General features: G+C 30.9%; 1 protein-coding gene across 6 annotated transcripts in view; it reads left to right on the plus strand.

Annotated features, from left to right (window-relative positions):
• Dcdc1 (doublecortin domain containing 1) overlaps positions 1 to 24,816 on the plus strand; it is a 486,421-nt gene that overhangs the window by 99,175 nt on the left and 362,430 nt on the right. For all 6 annotated transcript variants that reach the window (XM_058586488.1, XM_058586487.1, XM_046467509.2 and 3 more), the window contains one exon: positions 8,244 to 8,410. In XM_058586488.1, coding sequence (XP_058442471.1) covers positions 8,244 to 8,410 — 167 coding nt within the window. The remainder of the gene's footprint in view (positions 1 to 8,243; positions 8,411 to 24,816) is intronic.

Genomic DNA, 24,816 nt, shown 5'->3' on the forward strand with positions numbered 1-24,816 from the left:
AAAGTCATCTTCTATTAGAATGAGGAGTTGTACATTAAAATTTATAAAGTAGTTTAACTTACTCATATACTCTTTAGTATCTGTTGGAAATTCCCTTTTGAGGTCTTTAAAACTTGATTTTTTTTATATTTCTAAAGAGATGATCATTACTCATTGGGCTAAATTTGTATCATTATTTCATATGTATATATTTGTGTCTGTGTGTATACTGATGAGACGATTGGACCTAAGGGAGTTTTACCACTGAGCTGCATCCCTGGTACTTTTTATTTTTTACTTTGAGGCAGAGTCTTGCTAAGTTGCTGAGACTGACCTTTACTTCTGACCCTCCTGCCTCAGTCTCCCAGTGGTTGGGATTATAGGTATATGCCAGGCTTATATAATTTTTTAACCCAGATTTGATCTTTCCTCCTCCTCTTTAAGTGTGTCTATCTTCTGGTATTTATATCTCTTATTCTTAGTCTTTGAACTCTAACACCAAAAAATCTGACTCTAATGACTTATCTATGATCCCAGAAATATTTTAAAATTTATTATAAAAATATAATATAATTTATAAATGTGTTATAAATATATTATATAAAGTATAATTGGAAAGAAGAAAGCAGATTAGTAATCCCCAGACTTTGGGAAGGCGTAATGGCATGTAGCTGATGGGTATGGAATTTCTTTTGGTGCCCATGAAAATGTCCTGAAATTAGTGACAAGAGCTGTACAACCTTGTAAATACTATTTAAAAAATCACTGTATATTTTAAAGGAGTTTTATCACTGGGAACATGCATTGTGGTTTAATCAAATTGTTATTAAAAAGTCCAAAAAAAGAAAAAAATAAGCATCATTGCCAATGAAAACAAATAGCCAATAGTTACTACCTGTTATAAAACCATTTCTTAGAAAACTTTCTGAAAATGCAACTCAGCAAAGAATAAATAAGAAATAGTAGATATATGTAAAATGTAAAAACTATAAAAAAATGTTAATTATAGAAGATTCTGCTTTATGAAACAAATATGGAGAAAATAATCCCAAAAGGGAACCTTCTGTTGTAATTGCTGAAAGTACTAAAATCTTTTAGCCAGTCATATTTAAAATGCAAATATTTCATAAATCCTAAATAAAAATTTAAAATGTAAGTAATAGGTTGACTTAACATTTACATTTAAGAGGACAAAACTGCTTTACCCACATTAATTGGCTCCTAGATTTCTCTAAATGACATGTACCAAGTATTATTATTATGATTCCTGCTTTTAAAACTTTTTTAAAAAGAAAAAAGTTAATTACATTTTTGAGATTAGAGTGATTATGAATGTAACTGTAGAATTTTGAGACATTTTATAATTAGCATACTTTTAAATGTTATTTACATATGGAAATGTTTCATATGCTTGATCTTATTCCTAAATTATACATCATTTCCTATTGGGTCAAAAGTTAATTTGTGCCTCATTTACCAACATTTGTGTTAAACTTTTGGGGATAGTAATGTAAATTAAAAAAATCATCTAAAGCCATTAAAGTTTCAGTTATAGAGCAAGCAATTACATAATTACATTTCTAAAGGTCATTATTTCTAGTTTATGTTAAATGTATTTAATGTTTTGTGTATTATACTTTTGAGAATTCACTCTAAGAAAATATACAGAGCTTTGATGTTCACATAAGTACACCAACTATTCAATTTTTGTGTATGGATATAGACCAAAGCCACATAAAAATAGACTTAGGTATAGTGAATTCTCAGTAATTCTCTAAGTACTCTTAAGTTGCATGTATGCCAACTCAATTAAGTTATTTTACATCATTACTAAATATCAACTATTTAGATGCCAAATTGAGTTCACAAAATTCTTGTATTTCAGATGCACATACTTTTGTTGAGGGGAAAGGCAAGATTCAGACAATAGAATCCCAGCTTATTTCTACTTGTATAAATCAAGTCATTTAAATAAATGAATTGTGTATGCTGACCTGTTCTACCAATGTGCTACTGGGGGTGTATGAAAAAAAGATGTGCATGGTGGTGGAAGTAGAAAGAGGCATAAAGCGTATTGGAAAACTACCAAATGTCCCCTGCAAATGGGCCCTATTCAGAATCAGTAAGCGTATGATGAGTGAAGTGGTTTTGAATATCGCCTTTAGATTCCATGCTGTTACAAGGCCAGCCCTGAACATGGCAACTCTTATTTCCACACACAGTACCTCTTCACTCTCAATTTAACCCCAAAATCTGATGAACCCATTACTCCATACTTGATTTCATGGAACAAGGAGTAGATATAGTTACAAATGATCAATCACAAGCCGTGAACCAAAGCAGCAAGGCATTAACAATTCACACCATTTCGGTCCACTTGCTCAAGCAGAAGATGTGCCAGCATATTTAATGCACAGCTACTTCGTTCAGTTTAAGAAAAGACATGACTCAGGCTGCATTTTCAAAACAGAAGGGACTTTCTAAGATTTCATACTTCCTAAACCCAATGTCAGCCTTCATCCACATATCAGCAATTAAAATAACCAGGTGTCCTGTAAGGGTCATAATGTCTAAATCAAATTTTACTCAGGTAAAAACAACATGACCTAAGAAATTCTTTCCTCCAAAGCATCCCTATTCTGTTTGATCCTATCATATAAATCAATGTCTCTTACAGCAGTATTATAACACTGTAGACCCCACAGGCAATATGCCGTCAGTTTAATAGGATCACTGAAAAACTAAAGCAGCTGTGAAAGATTGCTCTAAGTATAGCAATCCTGTGCTTGTCATTTTGTTCAGTGGAGGAAAAATCCAAATTTGGGTAGGCATCAGTATTTAAGAAAACAACTGCTAAATCTTTTCTCATAAGTACCTTAGGGACAATAAGATTTGACATATAACATATAAACAAAAGTACACAGCAGCTGTTAGTTTAGTTTTGTTTGAATAAAAATACACCGATATATAAATCAAGCAATAGGAGACAATATGCTCTTCATCATTCAGTCTTCCCTGAAAATGGTGCTTTTGAGTGGCGTCTGCTGGTGGATGTGGGACTAGGAGCTTTCCAACTATTACCTAAAACGAATAAGAAGCATTAAAACACGAACATACCTTGGCACTGGTTCAGACTGCCTGCGGGAATACTTCCTGGATTGGGAAGCAGTCAAATCTTAGTAAAATCTTAGTAACTTTAAGAACTCACTCTGTTTTGTCCAAAAAAAAAATAAAAATAAAAAAATAAACTTTTTAGGTCAACTTCATTTTTAAAAATAAATTATATTTGAATTGCTGGGAAATTTCCAAATGTCTAAATGTATTTCTGAACACACCCTAGTAACAATAGCTGAGTGTTTTTGAGACTTTGCTCTGCAGCATGCTGCTGCAAAACATATAGAAGTTTCTTTATAGAACAACGTTCTGGGCGGTGCTTTTCTTTCATAGTTTCATACACTCTGACTCAAATGTGAAAATTAAAATTTACAATTATGTAAATTAAAGCCTTTCATTGTTTCCTGTGCTTTTAAAAAATATATAAATAAAAATTCTGATATTTTGTTTCCCATAGTAGATTCAAATGCATTATGTAAAGATTCTCTTTTAATGAAATATGTTGCCTTTGGAAATAATGTATATTCCCTAGGTATAGTTCTTGACAGAACATTCCAGTCTGTACTTCACTGATAAGTTCCACTAGCTTTGAGGTTTCTCTTTAGAGGGATTCTTGGCCCCTTGTAATGTTGTACTCCCATCATGTATGTAAGTTGAAGATGGTTTTTAATATAGGTCCTTCTTGAAGGATAAAGAGTTTATGTTGTATTTAGCATTCAAATTAATTATTTAAAGTCTTTGGAATTACTTTTCTTATTTAAAGTAGCTATTTTGATTGTCATCTAATATTATTACTCTGCTATTTTATTGTGTGTCTTTCCCCATAAAAACATGATTTATGACAGCAGCATAAAGTTCATATGGGTTTTCCAAGGACTTTTTGAAATAGCCACCTCTGACCTTCTCCTGGGTTGTTAATGCTTCACTGCCAAATCTCATGGGATTTAAAAAATTATATGTCTCCATACTTTTCATGATAATGCTATAAGGAAAATTAAAATAAAACAAGTGACATCACCTTAAATGTGCTCTTATCCTGGTATGTTCATGTTCATTTATGAAATTTTGGTAAACTTTTTAATAAGATTATAGAAAGTTACAGGCTTTTTGTGATTCTGTATGGCTGTACTCATGATCTTAAAACTTATCTAAAAGACTGGCCACAATATATCTGAAGTACCGTTTATCCAGTGAACAGTTACTGAGCACTGCTTTTACCAAACTAAAAATACACCATGTCCAAATATGCTAATTAGCCCGATTCAATCATTCTGCAATGTAAAACTCACATTGTATCCTTGAATATATGCAATTATTATTTATTAAATAAAAATAAAACAAACAAGCAATGACTTCAAACTCCAAAGAGTTTGAAATTTATTAAGGAAAGGAAGTGGGAAGAGAGAAGATAAATAATAATACAAATCAATAAGGAAAAATAAGAATATAAAATAAGCCATAGGAACCATAGAGGAGGAAACAATTAGTTGTTCTTAAATAACTTAGGTGTTTATGCTAGAGGATATAATAATTGATTTGATATATCACCAAGTGGAAAAAGTGAAGAAATTCAAAGGAAATGAAACAGAATAAAAAGTGAGAAAATATTAGTTCATAGTTATGAAATTAGTAGTTATTACTTTTGGTCCCTTGATGAATTTGCCCATATTGCTCAGTACTAGCCTCATTTTGTTCATATGTTCTATTTACCTAACAACCTCAGTCTTAGCTCCAAACCCATTGAAATTATTAATTTCAATTTACCATATATACATAATCTGAGATTAAACAACATTCATAAAAAGCAGTTATTCACAACATTTTTCACTTTTGCAGTGATAAAAATGATACCAGTGGATTGATCCCATTTGACTGATTGAAGCATGCATACTGGTAAATTTCAGGGATGATTAATTTTTAATTCACTTATCTAAGAGCCTGCTTTTATGGCAAATACTGAAAATACAGAAAAACGAAAGCTCTTATCTCAAGTAAATAGGAGAAACAAGGCAGACTACTTGCAGTAAGGACCTCTACCTAAGAAGAAATGCTTATGTATACTTAAACACAGAAATTTAAAGAAACACAGGATATCCTTACTGAATGAGGCAATATTTCTGAGTAGCATTTTAAAGGAAACCTATGAGGTTTGAAGGACACAGAAAATAATGTCCTGGAGTTCTTTCCATGTGAAAGGCATATTTTTTTTTCACTTAGTATCTACCATGGGATTTGCTAGCTTGACTTGACATCCAGCTTTATGTTCTTTTCAAGGCTGAAACATATCTATTGACCTTTCTAAATCATTGTCCTAATTTCTTGCACATATTTATATAATAGTCTTTAATAAAATGAAGTTTTCAGAAAGAGAGAAAAGGATAATTAATTCTACATAAAAGAAGAAAACCATTGGTTAAGAATTTTTATCAGCTCCTATTTGCTACAGAGTATATTAATTCCCACTAAAAACCATAAAAAATCACACCTATATCAGAACTATGATTAGAATTGAAAGGTCAAATGACTTAGTTTTTAATAAATTAACTGGTCACTTATATTTTGAAACTACATTTTAGGCCAAAACTCCTTTTTCTTTTTAATGGACTCTAACTGCTTAATACATTTTATTTTTTTCAACATAGCATATTTGGCTGATTTATACTTCCTTCCCAAGTATTTAGCCGTATCATTTTCTTATGTTTTCTGTACCTTCCTACTTAGTGGAAACATTGTTTGTTCTTGGAGTGTGCTTTGTCTTCCTTTTCAAGAAGATCATCAAAGTTACTAGTTTGCAGATTCAAAAAAGAAAAAGCCTTCTAATCCCTAGTTCAGAGGCTAACCTTTATTAGTGCTCTTGTGGTTATAATGAGGACCCTGCTTCCAGCAGGGAGATTCTGGAATACTGAACAGATTATTCAACAAGTTCAGAGCAGATTCTGAAGTCCCTTATAAAACCTGCTTGTGAATACTGCTTTCTTTGCTTTACTGTTTCTGGTTTCCATAGTATTCCTAATTATATAAATCATGTGGAGCATGGGAGCTATTTTCTATCCAATATCAGTTGACAATGCTTATGTTGTGGTATAATTTTAATGTTTTTCCAAGTCAGACATTTTTCTTAAATTCTTACAAAGTGTACAAACTCTGAAAAAAGTAGTTTTGTTTTTGAAAATCTAGTAAGTGATTGTTTTTGGAATCTATGATGCTGATATAAAGAATCAGCAAGTTATTTTATGATGAGCAAGCATGGGTAATACTGGTGAAGCTGATAAATTTTTCTCAGGTTTGAATTCAAGATTAACTTGTGGATGTAGATCTTTTCAGTTTATCACTTACTTCCCAATTTATTTAACTTTATTTCAATTTAAGTTCTATTTATCTAGTGCTTTTCAATGTTCAAAATGTGTGTTGGTTAAATGAGTGTATCAGCTCAAGGTATATAAATTAAAATCTAATACATAGTAATTTATTGTGGCAATAAACTAAAAGTGCTGATATTTTTAAGCTAGGTTTTTTTCTTTTTAGGAGAAATTGTAATCAAGATTGGTTTTTCTAAACATTTTTTGAAAGATTGAAGAATTATGATACTTAAAATAAGCTATTTCTATTTTAGTTATTTTTTTATAGTGTATACATAATCATGAACTTTTTAAAAAGTCTGAGGCACTCCTTATGGTAAAACTTATAGAGAAAAGGAGTGGCTCTAAAAGAATAAAAATAGGATTGATAGATGAATCTCAGGAATTAGTTTTCAAGCTGGATGAGTGAATTTCATGCATATATCTGATAAGATGTCTAAATAGTCATAGCGCTGTAATTTCTTTTTAACTTTATTTATAGTAGTAGAAAAAATCTTAAGCTCTATTTCTAACATTCTCCTAAGTGTTGAATATATTAGACAGACTTCAGATTGTGCTTTGGTAGAGAGTTGTAGAACTTAGTGCCATAAAGTGCATAACTTTTTTACTAAGAGCAAAATTCAGCAGAATACCAGTAGCAAAGGCCATTTGCATAACTCAGCCTCTCAGCAGCTCAGCTGAACCTAATTGTAATTCAATTTCCAGATTGCTTCCCTAGGCCTGGCTGCATAAAATATGCAACATATAACATAACCAATGGTACAGGACCTACTTTCTTTATTGGCAATCTATTTAATTTCTTTTTTCTGGTATATGTATTAGAATAAGGTAACTAAAATATATAGCTATTTTGTATATTTATATTTGGATCATATGTGTACACTTAAATATTAAGACCAAGTGTAAAAAAGTGATATTCTTTCATTTTTTTTCTGAGTTCCAAGTGTGCTTATTATTTCTTTCTTTCTGTTTTTTTTTTCCAGAGGAAAATTAAATCTTGAAAAATGTTAGCTAGCTGCCATGTTATTTGAGTATTTTACACTAGAAAGACTTTATAAGCTAATCATGTGAAAAAGTGTATAAACATGTCTGTCAAGTCCATATGGATGTTGCATTACAGATCTACAAGTAAATATCTTTTATCTATTTACAAAATGCCTGCTGGAATAGCATTCCTAAATCCTTGACTAGTTTTATATCTCAGAAACTTAAAAACAAAAAGGTATGGTAAAAATGCTTAAGATTCTCCCCTTATTTTTAAACAGTCTTGCCACCCTATTTTAGGGGTTACTTAAGAAATGGCAGTGACAATCCTGGAATAGGATGGTTTATAAAGGTGTGGATTTTATTTTATGAATAATTTCCAGATGTGATGTTTTAGGTATATAGACTCTGCTACAGGAAGCTATATACAGAAACAACATGGATCTTACAATTTTATCAGGACAATGCAAGTAGATTTCAGCAAGGTTGGTTCCAACTCATCTGTGATAAATGAGAAGATAAGGCAATCAGTGCACACCATGACACTCTGTGCAGCTAGTTAGGCACACTTCAGAACTATTCAGGTGTGCTCTCAAAGCTTATGAGTCTTGCATGGGGGGGGTGTCTCAATATAAATACATCCTTCATGGTGGCCACTAGTAATGCAGGAATTGCCTCTCTAAGACTTAACCCAGGTCAGATATAAATAATAGATGTTAAGAGTTAGCTCTGGTATTGGGGCTGTGTTCCAGGCAGTGTATTTCGGTTGGGTCAAAAGAATTTTTTTCCCCTTCTTCTCTTGCATAGTTCCTCTGCTTGAAAAATGCCTTCAAAATTCCATCACACCTTTGCGGGGACCACTTTGGGTCTCTAAGGGAGAAGGTTTCAGCCCCTCAGGAGCTAAGATGTACATCCAAGGAGTTCTTTTGGCCTTGTACCAACGATTACAGTCTGCAAAAAAATATTATAAACAGGTGAGTCATCCCTCTTTAAAAACTACTTTATTATATGTTTTAAAAATGTACTCGGTTATATAGAGTAAATGATTGGCATCATGTCATAAAAGAACTGTGACATGTATTTTGTGAGCTCAGTGCCCATTAGGGAGCCAAAATGCTGCTTCTGTAATCTGAAAGCCAACAATAATGGGGCTAATTGTATCTGTCTTTTGGTATGGGATGTCATATGTCTCATCTTTTCTTGCTGAGTACCGTGCAAAGCAAAGGCACCTCCTTATGTGGAAATTCTATAGACAGTTGCTTTGAGAAAATGAACAGCTCCTAAGTCATTTGAAGGTTTAGCTTCCTATTTTCCTTTTCATTATAAAACCAGATTGCTTACAAGAGAAGTTGGACTAAAATAAAACAAATCATATTCTGTAAAAACGAAATTGTGGATTAACTTCATATGTCAAGAGTAACTTATTTCACTTATGCTTATTTAACCTGTATGTTTTAGGATCTAAAACATAGAGATAGAATTAGTGTATTTAAACCAGGTAAAACTAGATTTTGTCTTTTAATTTCTATATATCGGTTCCATAATTGTGGGGTGTGTGTGTGTGTGTGTGTGTGTGTGAAGACTTTGAAATTTTAATAGCTACTTATAGGGATTTTTGACTTACCTTAAAGTAGAATTCTCATTGTAAAGCAGAATAATTGACACCATTTATAAAATAAAAATGTAGTTGTCACATATTCAAAATTCTCTTTGCACTTGTTATTAAGAAACAAAGCATACATTTTTACCATGTTAAAAAGGACTACATTTTATATTTTGAACTAGGAGGTTATGGATTAGAACTGGGCTCATTATCTCAGGCCACAGTCTGTTGAAAAATGAATATTTTGAAATTATCATGCTATTCTCTGTGTGCAGAAAGGATGGGGAAGGAGGTGGGAATGATATGTCAGTCTTGATGTTCACACAGCACCTCCTGCTGTCTGGTTCAGAAAAGAACAATTTGTATTGACTGGGAGAGTGTGTTGAAGTAAGGTATTCAGAACTATCAAGAAACATCTTCCCGTGAGAAACTTTTATTTGCAAAATGTGTGTGGTTTGTCCTTCAGCAATTTCAGTGGATATAGAATCAAGATTAACAGTTACCATAGATAAGGCTATTCATAATAATAAATTCAGAAAAATAAAACCCCAAATTTATTTTATTGTTTCTTATTAAGCTATAACACAAACGTGGTATATATTATTGTATTTAAAATATTTTAGTTGAAACACTATTTTATTTTTGAGATGTAATGATATTATAAAATGGATCTTGACCAGTTGAATATATTGCAATCATTTATTTGATATTGTATGTTTTGATTCCACTTATTGGAAAGTTTTAAATTATTTAACATTGAGTAAAACATTTTCCAATGCAAGAAATGTGCTGTTTAAACATAATCTAAAGACAAATGATTTCTAAGTTTTATTAAAAACAAGGATGGTAGAGATAAGAAACATCTCAGAAAGTAATGATATGTTTTTGTTTAGCTATCTATCCTAACATAATTTAAACTTTAAATTAATATAAACAGCTAAACTAGTTCTGTGCTTTGTGAGAAAAAGAAATGACTTGAGAATTACTTATTGCTTTGATTTAAAGAATTTCTTTATGATTCAAAATTTATGAAAAATACATTTTATTAAATAGTAAATGTAAATGAACAAATTTAACATTTTCACTGTGTTCATATCATTATGCCAAATTTAAGAATACTTAAAAACCTAAGCTCTTTGCTATAGCTAACTGAACCTTTAAAATTTTCACCATGTTCTGATAATTTAAAGCTTTACAATATGACTGCTTAAGTTTTCTTTTAAAATAAAAGTGAGGAAAAAGAAATAGAAAATTTCCCATTATGCATTTGCTTGCAAATTTTTATTTCTTAAACATGTTCAATTATATGTATTGGTGAATCTCTTTTCAATGACTTATTGTACCAAGACTTAATTTAAAATTGTTTACAATGTTTAAAAAAGTCATTGTAGTAGTAACATTATCAGGCCATCAGTGGCTAAATGTTTAACCTGGCAATATCTTTGTTTATGAATAGAATTTTTTAACAAATATCTCTCAGCATTAATGAACTTTATTTGAACTGCATTTACTTCATTTGACCTTTGGGATAGGCTTTTCTATTTAGTTTTACATAAGATTATGTTAAGGAATCATTAGACAGGTAAAATGGAGATGGATGATAATTCCTCTTTCCCTATCCAATGTAAGTTTATAAATTATAGGATTATCTTGACTCTTGATGTCATTTATTCTACTTCTGACATCCCGAATAAAAATCATATTGTTTTGCTGTTTGTCAAAATATTATAAAAAAACTTTAAACTTTGAAATTCCCAAAGGAAATTTCTTTTAAATAAATTGCAATAATATAGCCTTTAAAAAGAAGTCAGGGATACTGGTTTTATGTTTACGAACTTATCATTTTTTAATTTTTAACTGTAGCTTGGCTGTTATAGCATGCAACTGAATTAAGCACACTACATTAGGGTAGTCTTAAATATATACTGATTTGTGTATATGAAAATGAGATATTATATTTAGGACAGCATAAAGTCACTTAGTCTTACATTTATCACATTTATTTCCTTAAAAGTGGAAACATCTTAGAAATTGCTCAGAGCTAAGCAGAATCTATTTAATTGGTAATCTTTGAAATAGCATAAACGCATTCCTATGAAATGTAGTTAACACTTTCAGCGACAAGGCCTGTTCCATCTCATTAGCATTCTTGTTATGTAGTGGTGCTGTTGGTGGGGGTGTTGAAGTAGGAATGCCATTGTGTCGAGTTCCAGTGTTTGGGGACAAACACTGCTGTGGAAGGAACGTGTGAAAAGGCCACAGTCCTGTCAGTGAATGAGGAAGGCTGTGCTTTCTGTGTGCTTCAAGCAGGGAAGCTGTCATTCATAGGCCTAACACAGCCAAACAGAGGCCAAAACACAAGGCTGCCCTACCTTTTAAAATGATATTAGTGATTTTTAAACATGATCTTCTTTATTTATAATCTTACATAGAGCTTTTAGTTGCTGTCAGTAAACAAAATATGTCTGTCTGTTCAGAAATACTGTAAAGATGAATAAAAGTCTATGGAATTGTGCCAGGCAGCTATATAAATAATGATTTGGAAGGACTGATGGGCAGTGTTTGGTACAAATGTGATTTGGGGAAACTTCCATTTCTGGAAATGTCTTTCCAGTTTAGATACTACTTTGAATATTTTTCCCCTAACCAACAAAATTGTTGGAGAGTTTCATGTAATGAATGCATAGAATTTTTTTTCCAATACAGTTTTTAAAAGAGCTTATAAACTTGCAGTCTTAATCACAAATCTATTCACAATATGGCTTAGTTGTTGTAGATTGCATAGTCATTTCTGAAGTTCAGAGGGAAACAAAGGAAATGACTATATCAAGATATTAATCTTGATAAACACCATTTTAATTATGAAGACAGTCATAGTCCCTGTGCTACTTAAGACATAAATACATTAACACATAGAATTAAGAAGTTTGAAGGACAAAATTTTAGCAGTTTGGAAAGGAATGACCAATTTTGAGATTAGACTATAACTTGTTTGATTATTTAAAGCAAAATAAAGAAAGAACAAAAAAAAACCTCAAGTATTTCTTAAGATTTTGAGGCATCTTTAAAACTTCAGCAGTATATTGGAAAATTGGCAATTTCTATTTATGTCTGAAGGTGTAGGGAAATGTTTTATTTCTGTAATTTTATTTGAAAATGTATACATGGGCTATTTGTGATAAATCATTACTTAATGAAGTTTGCCAAGAACCATATAATTTTCGGCCTGAGTGATTTAAAATTTTTTGTATGTATGTGATCCTTTGTTAACTAATTAAGCAAAGCAACTTTTTTGAGTGCTGTGGTATGTTATTTCTAAAAGTTTTGCATTTGATTCAAATCTAGATACTGAGTTTCTATTTCAAAAATTAAGTTTCACTATTTAAATTGGAACCATGTTGTAGATTTATTTTGTAGGTATATTAGTAGATAAGGAAATAACTATCTAACTTCAGTATATATTGGTTTTTCAGCTTAAAATGGAATGTATCTTGCTAATGTGTTAAACTAAGCTCTTCCAAAGCACTTAAGTTTTCTTTATGAGTTAATGTTGTCTTACATTACAACACCCTTTCACTGTTTGATAATTAGATATCAGTAATAATGATTTTTTCTATTCAGAATTGATTCAGCTAAAAATGTGCTTGAATTACATTTAGTGCTGACAGAATTTGTTGATTGCAAAAAATTATTTTTAAAGGAATCTTGGTGTTTTAATTTTTTATAAAATCATTAATAGTTTATCTTTCTACATCCTCTGTCTTAAGTCGATTAAAATAATTTATTGGTTCTAACTCTGCTGAAAGAATAACTATTTAAATCTGTGTATGGGGTGAAGGTGGGAGTTCATAACCCACTTGAATCAAAGTGTGGAATATGATATGTCAAGAAATTTGTAATGTTTTGAACAACCAACAATAAAAAATTAAAAAAAAAGAATAACTATTTATAGTTCATTTTCTATAGTATATACTTAAAAAATTGAGTAGTTTTCTTAAGATAGTCTTTCTGGGGCAATACTCAAATTATTGCAATTTTGAACAAACTTCCCAATGTCCTTGATACCTTGGGACAAATTTCTAATATAGGAACACAACTTACTAATGAGAATATAAAAATAATGTGGCAGTCATTTCAAAATGAAATCTACTTTTGAAGGTTTTGATAAGTAATTTTTTTTTAGAAAATTAGGTTGTTTGTAGATTTGAGTGATTGTTGTTTTTTTTTTCCTTCTCCTGAAACCAAGCTGCATTCTAGTTACTTGAAGTATTTTAAGAACCTTAAACTTGTGTCTTTTTCTAAGTGTCATGCTTTGAGCAGGCCTAACATCAGTTAAATGAAGTGAAAATTGCATTCTTGTCTTGATAGAGATGAAAATGGATTTCTGGTCATGAAATAGATGTAGTTGTCACTTTTTAAAAAAGGTGTCAGCAGTTTGCTTCAGCGAGTAAGGTGCCAATTCAGTATGGCAGTAAACTTGTGATCTGAGCAATCAATAAAATGCTTCAATAACTTCTGCTTCATTACACTTATAATAAGAGGCTATAGATCCATGGCACATAAAATGTTGATAAAGAGGGTATGTGGGGATCGACTGTGACAATTTTCAGAAAGTACAGTAAGTGCAATATTGCCATCTAGAGTTTGTGCAAAGGTAATTATTACAGAAGGGGGGGGGAGTGACAGTGGAATAAAATAAGAAATAATATTGAAATATTGTTTATTTTCCATCATTTATCCATCATTCATTTATCTTCATGAAGCATTTCATTCAACTTGTCATAAATCTGTTTAGGTCAGGAGATAAAATTTCAAATCTGTATTTTTCTCTAATTCTCTTAGAAAAATACTACCAAATGTCAATTACGTATCTCTGGCTCAAAATTGAACATTTTACCATAGAAAACTATCTATTAAGTAACTCAATTTGGAAAAAATATTAGACGTAGAGATATTTTGGGGGAGGCATGGCAGTCAGTTACATCAAATCGAGAGGTTAATGCCATCTCAATTGGGTGACTTTCAATTAAAACTTAACTATTAATAGTAAACATTCCTTCAAAAACTAATAGTAAACTTATTTTTTAAGTGTCACTTTAAATTAAATACATTTGGGGACTTAGGATGTAGCTCAGAGGTAAAGTTACTGCCTAGCATGTGTGAGGCTCTAGGTTCAATCCCTAGCACACTCCCACCCAAAATCACTTTATTTAAAAACTGTTTATGTAATTAATTATGAACAGTTTGATAAAACGGAAGATCCATTTGGGGATTATTTTAAGATTATTTCTTATTCTTTCATAGTAGAAAACATTTATTACTCTATTTTCCTGATCAATAAATATTACTTAAATTATTTCATGTTGTAATACTATTTGAGTGAACTAATAAGCAAAACATTTTTAAATGAACCATTACTGAACCCTTTCTTCCTCTGAATTTATGGCTGTTTCTTTGAAAAAAAATTTTAAATCTGAATTTAGTTATTCTAGGATATTTGATATAGTTATATAGTTACTTAATATTGATATAGATTGATTTAATAAGGGAAGGTGACCAATTTGGAAATGATACTTTTATTATCTTATTTATCTATTTTTTACTTATATAGACAATTTATATAAGTTTATTGAGCTAGGCCTTCATGTTTCTTTGTAAGGAACAATTTGGCATTGGTATATTGATAATGTAGTTTGATAATGTACTATTTGTATTTTCTGTTTTTACTCATATGTTTATGAGTGAATGACTTCTACAATTGTAAAAAAATGGAAATGATTATAACATTAATTTATTTTCAGTTTCTGACCAAATTTTTATCTTAATGTTGCATCATCACTATTTATATTTAATTATATAGTTAGGCAAATTCATCTTAGTTTGAAATTTATAATCACACTGAGTAGAAAATGCTGCATTCCAAATAAATATGGAATTGTTCTAGTAAAGTAAGTGAAAGTAGACCTGACAAATTTTCTTTAAATTACTCACACCACCTACAGGTATTATTGCCTATGACTCTTTTGAAATGAGAATAAATTTTATAGAGTTACAGCAGCAAAGTGAAAGAGTGTGTTTGATAGATTCCCTGAACAGTTTCAACACCCACAGGTATTATTTGTAAGAAAACAATCATGCGGAGTCTTCAGCTGGTTAGAGAGGGCACAGCATTCTATCTTCACCTGACATCCTATCTGTTCTGTCAACATCCTGGGCCCCCTGCCTGCCACCCCCTCCTCCCAAAACAATAATGCTCACTGAGAGGTTTGTGTGAATGGACAAGAATATGAATGTTTTTTTCCCCCCTTGAAGGACTAAAACAGTATTGAAGGCACATTCTTAGGGTGAGGAAAACCAATTGTTTTTAGGATTTGGTAGTATTTTCTGTTTGCTATTCAAATTGATCAAAGTCAGTGATTGCTAGTTAACATCTTTGATTATTAAGAAATATGACTAAATATTGAAAAAGGGAGGATCAAGTGTAAAAGTTTTAGGAATTATTGCTTTTCTTCATTTTATACAGAGATATATATTCATTTCTTCTTACCTATTAGTAAACATCAATTTTACAACAAAGAGCTTGTTTTTAAATAATATAATTCTTTTTAAGTTATATTTTATGTCTGTAGCAAAATACAGAAAGGAATGTAAAATTGTTGCTCTCTTCAATCAAGTTTTCTCAAGTATCTTAGAAAATCAATTTTGTGTAATTTTCTAAAACATAATCAATATCTCCTAATATTTACAAAAGATTTGAAGTTCTTAAACATAGCCAGTCTTACATGGAGAAAGGATATAGCAAGAGTTCATTCAATACTTTCTATAGTTCATTGGGAAATACATGTTGAAAGTTTCAGAGAAGAGAATTATAACATAAATAAAAGTGCTGGAAAGATTCACAACCTCAGAGTTGGCGAATTACAGGTGAGTTGTACTTTCCAGTTCTGTACAGGTTGAGTATCACTTTTACAAAGTGATTGGGTCCCCTGTCGTTTTGGATGTCAGACATTTTGGGATTTGGAATGTTTACATATATACAATATGATACCTTGAGGATGGGACTAAAGTCTAAACATGAAATGCATTTATACTTAATATATACCTTATACACACAGTCTCAAAGGTAATGTTATACAATACTTTTAGTATGCCTGTTTTATGACCTACCACATGAAGTCAAGTATGGAACTTTCTACTTATGGTGTCATGTCAGCATTCAAAAAGTGTTGGAATTTGAAGAATTTCATATTTCAGACTTTTGGTTTAGGGATGCCTAACCTATACTGCTCAATATACTATCCTCAAGTAGTTTTTAAAGTTAAATTAATTAAAATTAGAATTGGTCACAATCCAAGTGCTCAATAGCTATATCATCATTGAATGTTCTGTTGAACAATGCTATTCTAGAAGGAATAAATTAAAATACCCCTATTATACTTCGGAATTGATTTCCTCATTCTATGATTAGCAAAAAGACAAAAGAATCTTTTAACATAATCAAGATTTAATTCAGTTTGGGTAAATAAATTACTTTAGTCTCCACAAACAAAACAAAAGTTGTGAAAACAAAACTTACAAAGCTTGCCATCTATTCACTATCTAACCAACAGGTGGACACCTTTAGGTCCTTTAGTGAGGATCTCTATCACTACACTGGGTGAAGGCAACATCTTTAGGGACTACTTACTATCTGGCAATCACTAATTTAACCTTATCTTGTTTGCTTAGAAAAGATTCCCCACCCCCAAAAGGAAATGATTAGAGCACCAAAGACACACTCAATGATGAAGTGTTGAGTTCCTATGTATGTGTGTATTAACTAGAGCTACAGATACAGAATTATGTAAGACTTTGCCCTGAGAAAGCTTACATTCTTATTTTGGAGACAAGGGATGCCCATCACTCTTAGGAAATATGCTTATCTGTATATAATTAAGTACTAAAACATATGGTAGAGGTTCTTGCATAAAGAAAGACTAGTGAAAAAGTACAATGAAACCATTTTAAGGTTGAAATGAACTTTAGAAGCCATATAATCCAGTCCTCTCGTTTTACAGATAGGAAGACAATAACACCTCATTGAATTAAATAATTCATTGAAATAATATGTATAAAACTCTTAAATGAGGATGCAGAATATAATAAGTGGTCAATAGGGGTTAATTGTCATTATCATCACTATCATCATCTTCACTGTTAATATTATGGATAAAGTAATTGAGACAGTGGCAGTAAAGTATTTGTGGAAACTTAATGAGACAGCAAGAAATTATTGTAGTGAAATTAGAGGGCTGTCTTCACTAATATGGTAGGTAAGATAGGGGTTCATGACCTGAAAGATGTGAAGGGTTTGAAAAGGAGATTCAGCCAATGGTGCGAAGTCAGGAAGAGGTAAGATATAATTTTCAAACATATCATATTTGTTACAAAAAACATTATTGGTGACCTTTGCAAGATTGAAACCTCTGAGTGAATAGGGTTAAGGAAAGAGTTTATGTTGAAGGAATATGGATATAGATAGAACCTTTGAGAGGTTGAGAATGACCATACCTTTTTGAGATTCATAGTATATTAAATAATGAAGAAATACCCAAACAATTTTAAAACCATTGAGTATGTTTTATATGACTGCACTTAAAATTAATTCTATCAACAGATATGATATTATATGTAATATTCTATTAATATAGTTTTATATTAAGATTTATAAAGATATTAATTTATAACACATGTAGGTGAATGGTAAATGACTGTTATCTTCAGTTGATCTTCTCTTCGCTGTGTCTTTTTGATTGTATGCCTAATTTTATTCACAGTTTAAAAAAAGGTTAAATTTGTTGACCATTTAAGACTGAGGTCAAAAGACCTTCCTCAGACTGAGGATCTGAGATCCTGGAGTGGTTGGATAGTACAAATGGAAAAAGAAAGTCACTGAGTTTGAAAGCACATGCTGAAGTTTTCTTTAGGAAGGAGACACATGGTGCTTAAATTCACTCATACTATATAAGATATGTAAATAAGTATTTTATTTTGTCTAAATCTTTTTATCTTTCACACAAGCCATTATTTATGGTAGTAGGGAAAAAATAAAAACTAAATTTGACTTTTACAAAATAATTCAATCATTTCTTTTAGGCAATGCTAAATGAGTAAAGATGCTTAAAGGCCTGTATTTCTGTCCATTCTCTATTTCCTCCAAAAAGGAATCTGTGTTTATGGAGCATGAGGAGCTTAAGTTACAACTAGGGCTGTTCCTCTTTAGTTACACAGAGAGCAGGAGGCATAGTTTTAAGGGAATGAATGTCTAGATTCTCACCTTCTGTATATGTTTTTGGGTTGTTTTTTTTTTTTTGTCTAAAATTATTCTACCTCAGAATGTGTCTACAGTGCAAGTGCATGCCATTTCTCCTTTCCCATCTACCATCATCCTCAAGAAAGGCAAAGCACACCTCTTTGATGTTCTCAGTCTACTCTGGTGCTTCACTTGGGGGTGTATAATCCCCCAGACACCAAAAGGATACTTTGAAAATGTCAGTGCCATAATCTTTTGGCCCTGGATTTTTGATGTTGTTATTATGTATGTATTTCTGCTAAAGAAAAGGTAGGATGGAAATAGAAAGTTGAGAAAAAGGAAAGATGTAAACTCTCTGAATGTTAAAGAAGGCTTTTTCTCTTCCTTTCTTTGTGTGTGTTGTGGGATCGGGGGAGGGGTACTAGGAATCCACCTCAGGAGTCCTTTACTACCTAGCTACATCCTCAGCCTTATTTAAAAATTTTATTTGGATACAGGGTCTTACTAAGTTGCCAAGGCTGGCCTCAAACTTGTGATTCTCCTGCCTCAGCCCCCAAGTCACTGGAATTATGGATGTGTGCCATCATACCAGTTTCTTAAGTTTCTAAACAATGAATGGTTGATATATATAAAAAAAAAACTGTGATATGCTACTAAATTTCTGTTATTTTCTCCATCCCACCCTTGGCCTAACTATGCCACCCTGAAGCCTCTGCAGTGTAGTTATTATAATTATTCTGGGCCCTTAATATTTTTTGTTTTTACTGGTAAAAAGTAAAAAGTATTAAATTACACATTTTGAATATTTTTAAGTGCACAATTCAGTAATGTTAAATATACTTATATTGTTGTGTGCAACAAATCTCTAAATCATTTTTTCTTTTTGCACTGCTGGGTATTGAGCCCAGGGCTTTCAGTATGCTAGGGAAATGCTCTGCCTCTGAGCTCTTAGTTGCCCCTTCCAGAGTATTTTTATATTGCCTTATTAAAAGTCTGTATTTATTAAACTGATTGCCCCTCTTTCCTACACTCAGCCCTTGGCAGACACCTTTCTGTTTTCTGTTTCTATTGTTTTAACTACTTTAGATACTTGTAATTAATGGAATCATATACAGTGTTTGTCCTTTTGTGACTGACTTTCCAGAAGTGGGATTACTGAATCATATGACCATTCTATTTATCATTTAAAAATTTTTTTCCTTTTAATATTATTTTAGTTGTCAATAGACCTTTGCTTTTATATGGTATAAGACAAGGGTCCAACTTTATTCTTTTACATGTGAATATTCAGTTTATCTAAGATAATTTGTTTAAGATATTGTTAATGTAGTCTTGGCACCCTTGTGGAAGATGATTTGGCTATATATATAAGAGTTTATTTCTGGGATCTCTATTCTGTTCCATTAGTAAGTCTGTATGTATGTAAGTATGTATGTGTGTCTGTATATCTATCTATTTATCTATCTATCATCTATCTATCTATCTATCTATCTATCTTTAGGTCAGTAGCACACAGTCATGATTGCTATGACTTTGTAGTATGTTGTAAAATTACAGGAATTGTATTAAATTAGTAGGTTGTATTGGATAGTGTAGACATTTAAACAATATTCTTCTGATCTATAAGTATGGATGATCTTTCTAGTTATTCGCATGTTTTTTAAAATTTCTTTTAGCAATGTTTTATAATTTGCACTATAAAAGTCTTTCATTTCCTTAGTTAAATTTATTCCTAGGAATTTTTTTTTTTTCTTTTTGATGCTATAGTTAAAGGGATTGCTTTCTAATTTCCTTTTCTGGGCTGATCATTGTTAGTTTATAAAAATATAACTGACTTTTGCATGTTGATTTTGTACCTGGCAACTTTGATGAATTTTTTGTATGTGTATGTAATCTTTAGGGTATTGTACATACTAGATAATGTTTTTTGTAAATAGAGGTCATTTTATTCCTTATTTTCTTCCAATGTGGATGCATTTTATTTCTTTTTCTTATCTAATTGCTCTATCTATCTATCTATATCTATATATCTATATCTATCTATCTATCTATATATATATATATATATGTCTGACTATTAATATGGTGAGCTATGTTGATTTATTTTAAAATGCTAAGTGAAGTTCACATTCCTGGGATAAATCCTAATTTCTCCGGAAGTAATATCTTACACACACACACACACACAAACATACACACATATAATTTGAATTGATTTATTAAAGTGGTGCTAATGATTTAATGATTTTTGTGTCTATTATCAGGAGAAACATTGGCCTATTGTTTATTTTTCTTCTATTATTTTTGTCTGATTTTTGTATTTTAGATATTTTGATATTTCTAGGGTCATGCTGCTTTTAGTTTGTTTAACACCAATATTTTGGCAAAGTTTACTACTGAAGCCATCAAGGCCTGAATTTTGTTTGTAGATAGATTTTTTAAATTATGTGTTGAATTTCTTTAAAAGATATATAGATATTAACATTACCTCTTTTGAATTGATCTTTAATACTTTAATAGTCTTTGAAAAACTTTACCCATTTAGTCTAAATTGACAGATTTATTGACATAAAGATGTTAATAATATTCTATTATCCATTTAAAGTCTGTACACTTTGCTTTTAACTGGTAATTTCTTTCCTCTCATTTTTTCTTAATTGATCTACCTAAAATGATTGATCAATTTAATTGATATTTTATAGGAAATGGCTTTTGATTTAGTTTTCTGTTTTTATTATTTCACTGATTTTTTTTGGTTTTAATTTTTTTTGAGCTTTATTAAAGTATAATTGACAAAATTCTTACAGCACTCAATAAGTTTTGAGATATAGGATTTTCAAATTCCACACACTGCATTATTTAAACTGTCCTCTCCTCTCCCCTTTTCTGTTTAATCTAGAGCATTCCAGTCTTTTATCTTCTTGGAATTGACTATTTGAAGAGACTAGGTCAGTGTCTTTTTTTTTTTTTATTAGTTGCTCAAGACAATACAATGATCTCTGCTTCTGTAGATTTTAATTGCTATTTCTTTTTCGAATTTCTTAAAGTGGAAAGTTAAATCCTTGATTTTAGACCTTACTAATGTAAGTAGTTAATGCTATTAATTTTCCCTGAAAGCATTGCTTTAGCTGTACTTACCAAATTTCAATAGTGTGGTATTTATTTTTTTCAGTTCAAAATTTTCCTTGTGGTTTCCTCATCTGTTATTTAGATGTTAATTATTTTTCAATTATTTGGGGGATTTCCATGTATATTTGTGATATTCGTTTCTAGTTTATTTCCATCATCAGAGAACATACTATGTATAATTTTAGTTCTTTGAAAAATTTGGGGGTTTGTTTTATGGCTCAGAATGTGATCTAAATTAATGTTCCATGTTTGTTCTACTTTATTTGGCTGAAGTGTTCATAACTATTAATTTGCTCAAGCTAGGTGATTTTACTGTTCAAGTCTTCTGTTATCCTTGCTATAGTTGGAAATTTGTCTGTTTCTCCTTTCTGTTTTCTCAATGTTTTATACGTATATTTTGAAGATGTGCTGTTATGTCCATACACATTTAAGATTTGTTATATTTTCATAATTAAGTTACTGTTAAAAATCATTTTGAGATGTACTTTTTAATCCTGGAAATAATATTTGTTCTGAAATCTACTTTGATTTATATTAATAGACCTGCTTCAACTGTAAATGGTATCATGAAATGTTATTTTCCATCTTTTTATTTTTAACTTATCTGTGTCTTTATGTTTTGTCTTGTAGAAAAAATATATTTTGGTGTTGCTTTTTTTTTAATCTGACAATTTCTTACTTTTTTAAACTGAAGTGTTTAGACCATTTACATTTAATGTGAGTATTAATATGACTGGGCTTAATTATTTTATCACTTGTGTTCTATTTTTCTCAATTGTTGTTGTTTCTCCTCATGTCATTTTTATTTCTTTCTTTTGGATAAAATAAGAATTCTTTGGTAATTTCATTTTATCTCTGACATAGACATATTAGCTCTATAGTTTTGTGAGTGTGCATTTATGTGTAGATTCTCTAGGGTGTGCAATATATATATTCCACTTTTTATAATGTATTTTTTAATAATATTTTATCTTCACTGCAATGTAAGAAACTTTCTGTACAAGATATTTCTATTTATTCCTTCTGTTATTTATGATACTATTGTTATATATTTTATTTCTACATATGTTATTATCCCCAGAAAATATTGTTTTATTTTTATTTAATCAATTACCTTTTAAGGTGTTTTTTTTGGTTATTGTTTTTATTTTTGGTATCGGGGATTGAAAACAGGGCACTTTTTATTTTGAGACAGAGTCTCCCTAAATTGCTTAGAACCTCACTAAATTGCTGAGTCTATCTTGAAACTTGTGATCTTCTTGCCTCAGCCTCCAAAATTGCTGGGATTACAGGCATACACTGCTGCATCTGTCTATTAAAGAGATTTTTTTAAATGAGAAAAACATTACTCAAGTGCTTATGGGTTTTGACCTCTTTTCTTAAATACTTTTTCTGTTCCTCTCCTATTTTTTCTGGATTTAACTTAGATACATGTTAGTTCACTGTTTAATTATTTTTCAGTGCTTTTTCTCTGTGTGCTTCATTCTGTTGTTTCTGTGGTAACCATCAGACTGAGCTAGGGTATGAGTTGTCTCTAATTCCTCAAGAAGCCATTAGAAAAGAAAGCTGCAGTGATAGCAATTTGTGTGGAATTAAGGTGTTTAGTTTCAGAATTTCAAACATAACAGGGAATGTTTTCTGAATCTGACAATGACAGAATCACAAAATCCCACTTTTGCCCAATTCATATTCAGTAATAAGGAGCAAGACTAGGAATCTAGTTTATGAAAAATTCTAGAGATGACTATACTTAGCTAGGCTGAAGATCATGTATTTTCTTGTTGAACTTTTTGAGATCAATTTAAAAATATTTTTATTATATAAGTTAATTTCTTTCTGCTGTTTTGTATCCTTTTACATATTTAATTTTATATACAAATACATCTAAATTTATTCTAAAATTTTTATCAAAAATGTTTATTTCAAATTTGTATTACTCATTTGTTTTTAACGTGGGTGCTGTTTAAGTACTTGTGTGTGTGTGTGTGTGAACATGTGTATATATGTGTGCTTTTAAGCATCTTCTTGGGCATAGGTTGGCCAGCTGCCAGCACTATTGTACCAGGTCAATGCTTATTTGGACTTGCCTTTGATACACTCTTTTCCTACTTCTTTAGGTATGCATTGGATTAGCCTCATTACTTTAAAGCACAACATCACATGCTCAGAAAGGTATACTCTCTAATTTCAGCACAATTATATATTGAGTGATCAAATTTTACTAAAAATCAGATCCTTGCCATAGAATTGGACTGTTTTTCAAATTTGGCATACAACCAGTATACTAGTTGATGTAAGTTGGTGAAAAACTTCAAACTATCAGTTTGAAGTATTAATGCTATTCAAAGTTAGATTTTGAATTTTTAATCTTTCCCAACCTATCACTTGTTGGACATTTAGCTATTATAACTTATTATGATCCCTTTGCATTTTATAAGTGTGTATTTATTATGATATCATAAAAGAATTTAGTTCTTGAAGCCATCTGCAGATGTCATTGGAAACTGGAGAGTAAATGTAACCTAAATAACCTGATATCAGGAAAAATAAAAATCAAGGCAGCATTCTAAGGACAATAGCTTTAAAAAAGTGATGTCTATTTGAGGACAACAGAATCTTTTGCTATATTTAGATAGCAACATGAAATTAGAAAATAAAAAATAGGATTTGAAAAAGTCATTGTTTTTTTTCTGTAAACATTTATTTTTAGAGTATCAAAACAAAAGATTTTGGGGAGAAGAATAGCACTGGTGATAATGATTATAGTATATTGTGTTTTACACCAAATATATAACAAATGAACATGTTTCCTGGTATTTTAGCTCTTATGAGAACTTTAGTACACATTATAAAAGTTTTCTCTTCTTTTTGAGGGGGGGAGATACCAGGGATTGAACCCAGGGATGCTTAACCACTGACCCACATTACCAGCCATTTTGTAATATTTTAGTTAGAGACAAGGGCCTCCCTAAGTTACTGAAGCTGGCTTTGAACTTGCATCTTCCTGCCCCAGCCATCACACCAGCCATGCTTTCTCTTCCAATGTGCTTATTAATTGGGAGAATATCTTTCTACAATTATACTCTCTACTTTAGAAATCTTTGCAGCATAACTAATTTTTTTAAAGTATAAATAAAAATGTAGTATGAAAGCCTTCTTCTTTAGTGAGTACATACTTTAGAGAGAAAATATTTCCATAGCTTGGAATGTTGATATTTCTTTGAAATATGTAACACAGATTTTTCAAATAATAGCCAATTGTTGAATACAAGTTGGGCATACAATCTCTGATAGAAGACGTGAGTAGGGATACAGACTACACATTATGAAAAGAACAATTATTTTGTTGAATTCCT

This window comes from Marmota monax, unplaced genomic scaffold, assembly GCF_021218885.2.
Source record: "Marmota monax isolate L192 unplaced genomic scaffold, Marmota_monax_Labrador192_F-V1.1 WCK01_AAM20220418_F8-fsc00135, whole genome shotgun sequence".
NCBI classification, from domain to species: Eukaryota; Metazoa; Chordata; class Mammalia; order Rodentia; family Sciuridae; genus Marmota; species Marmota monax.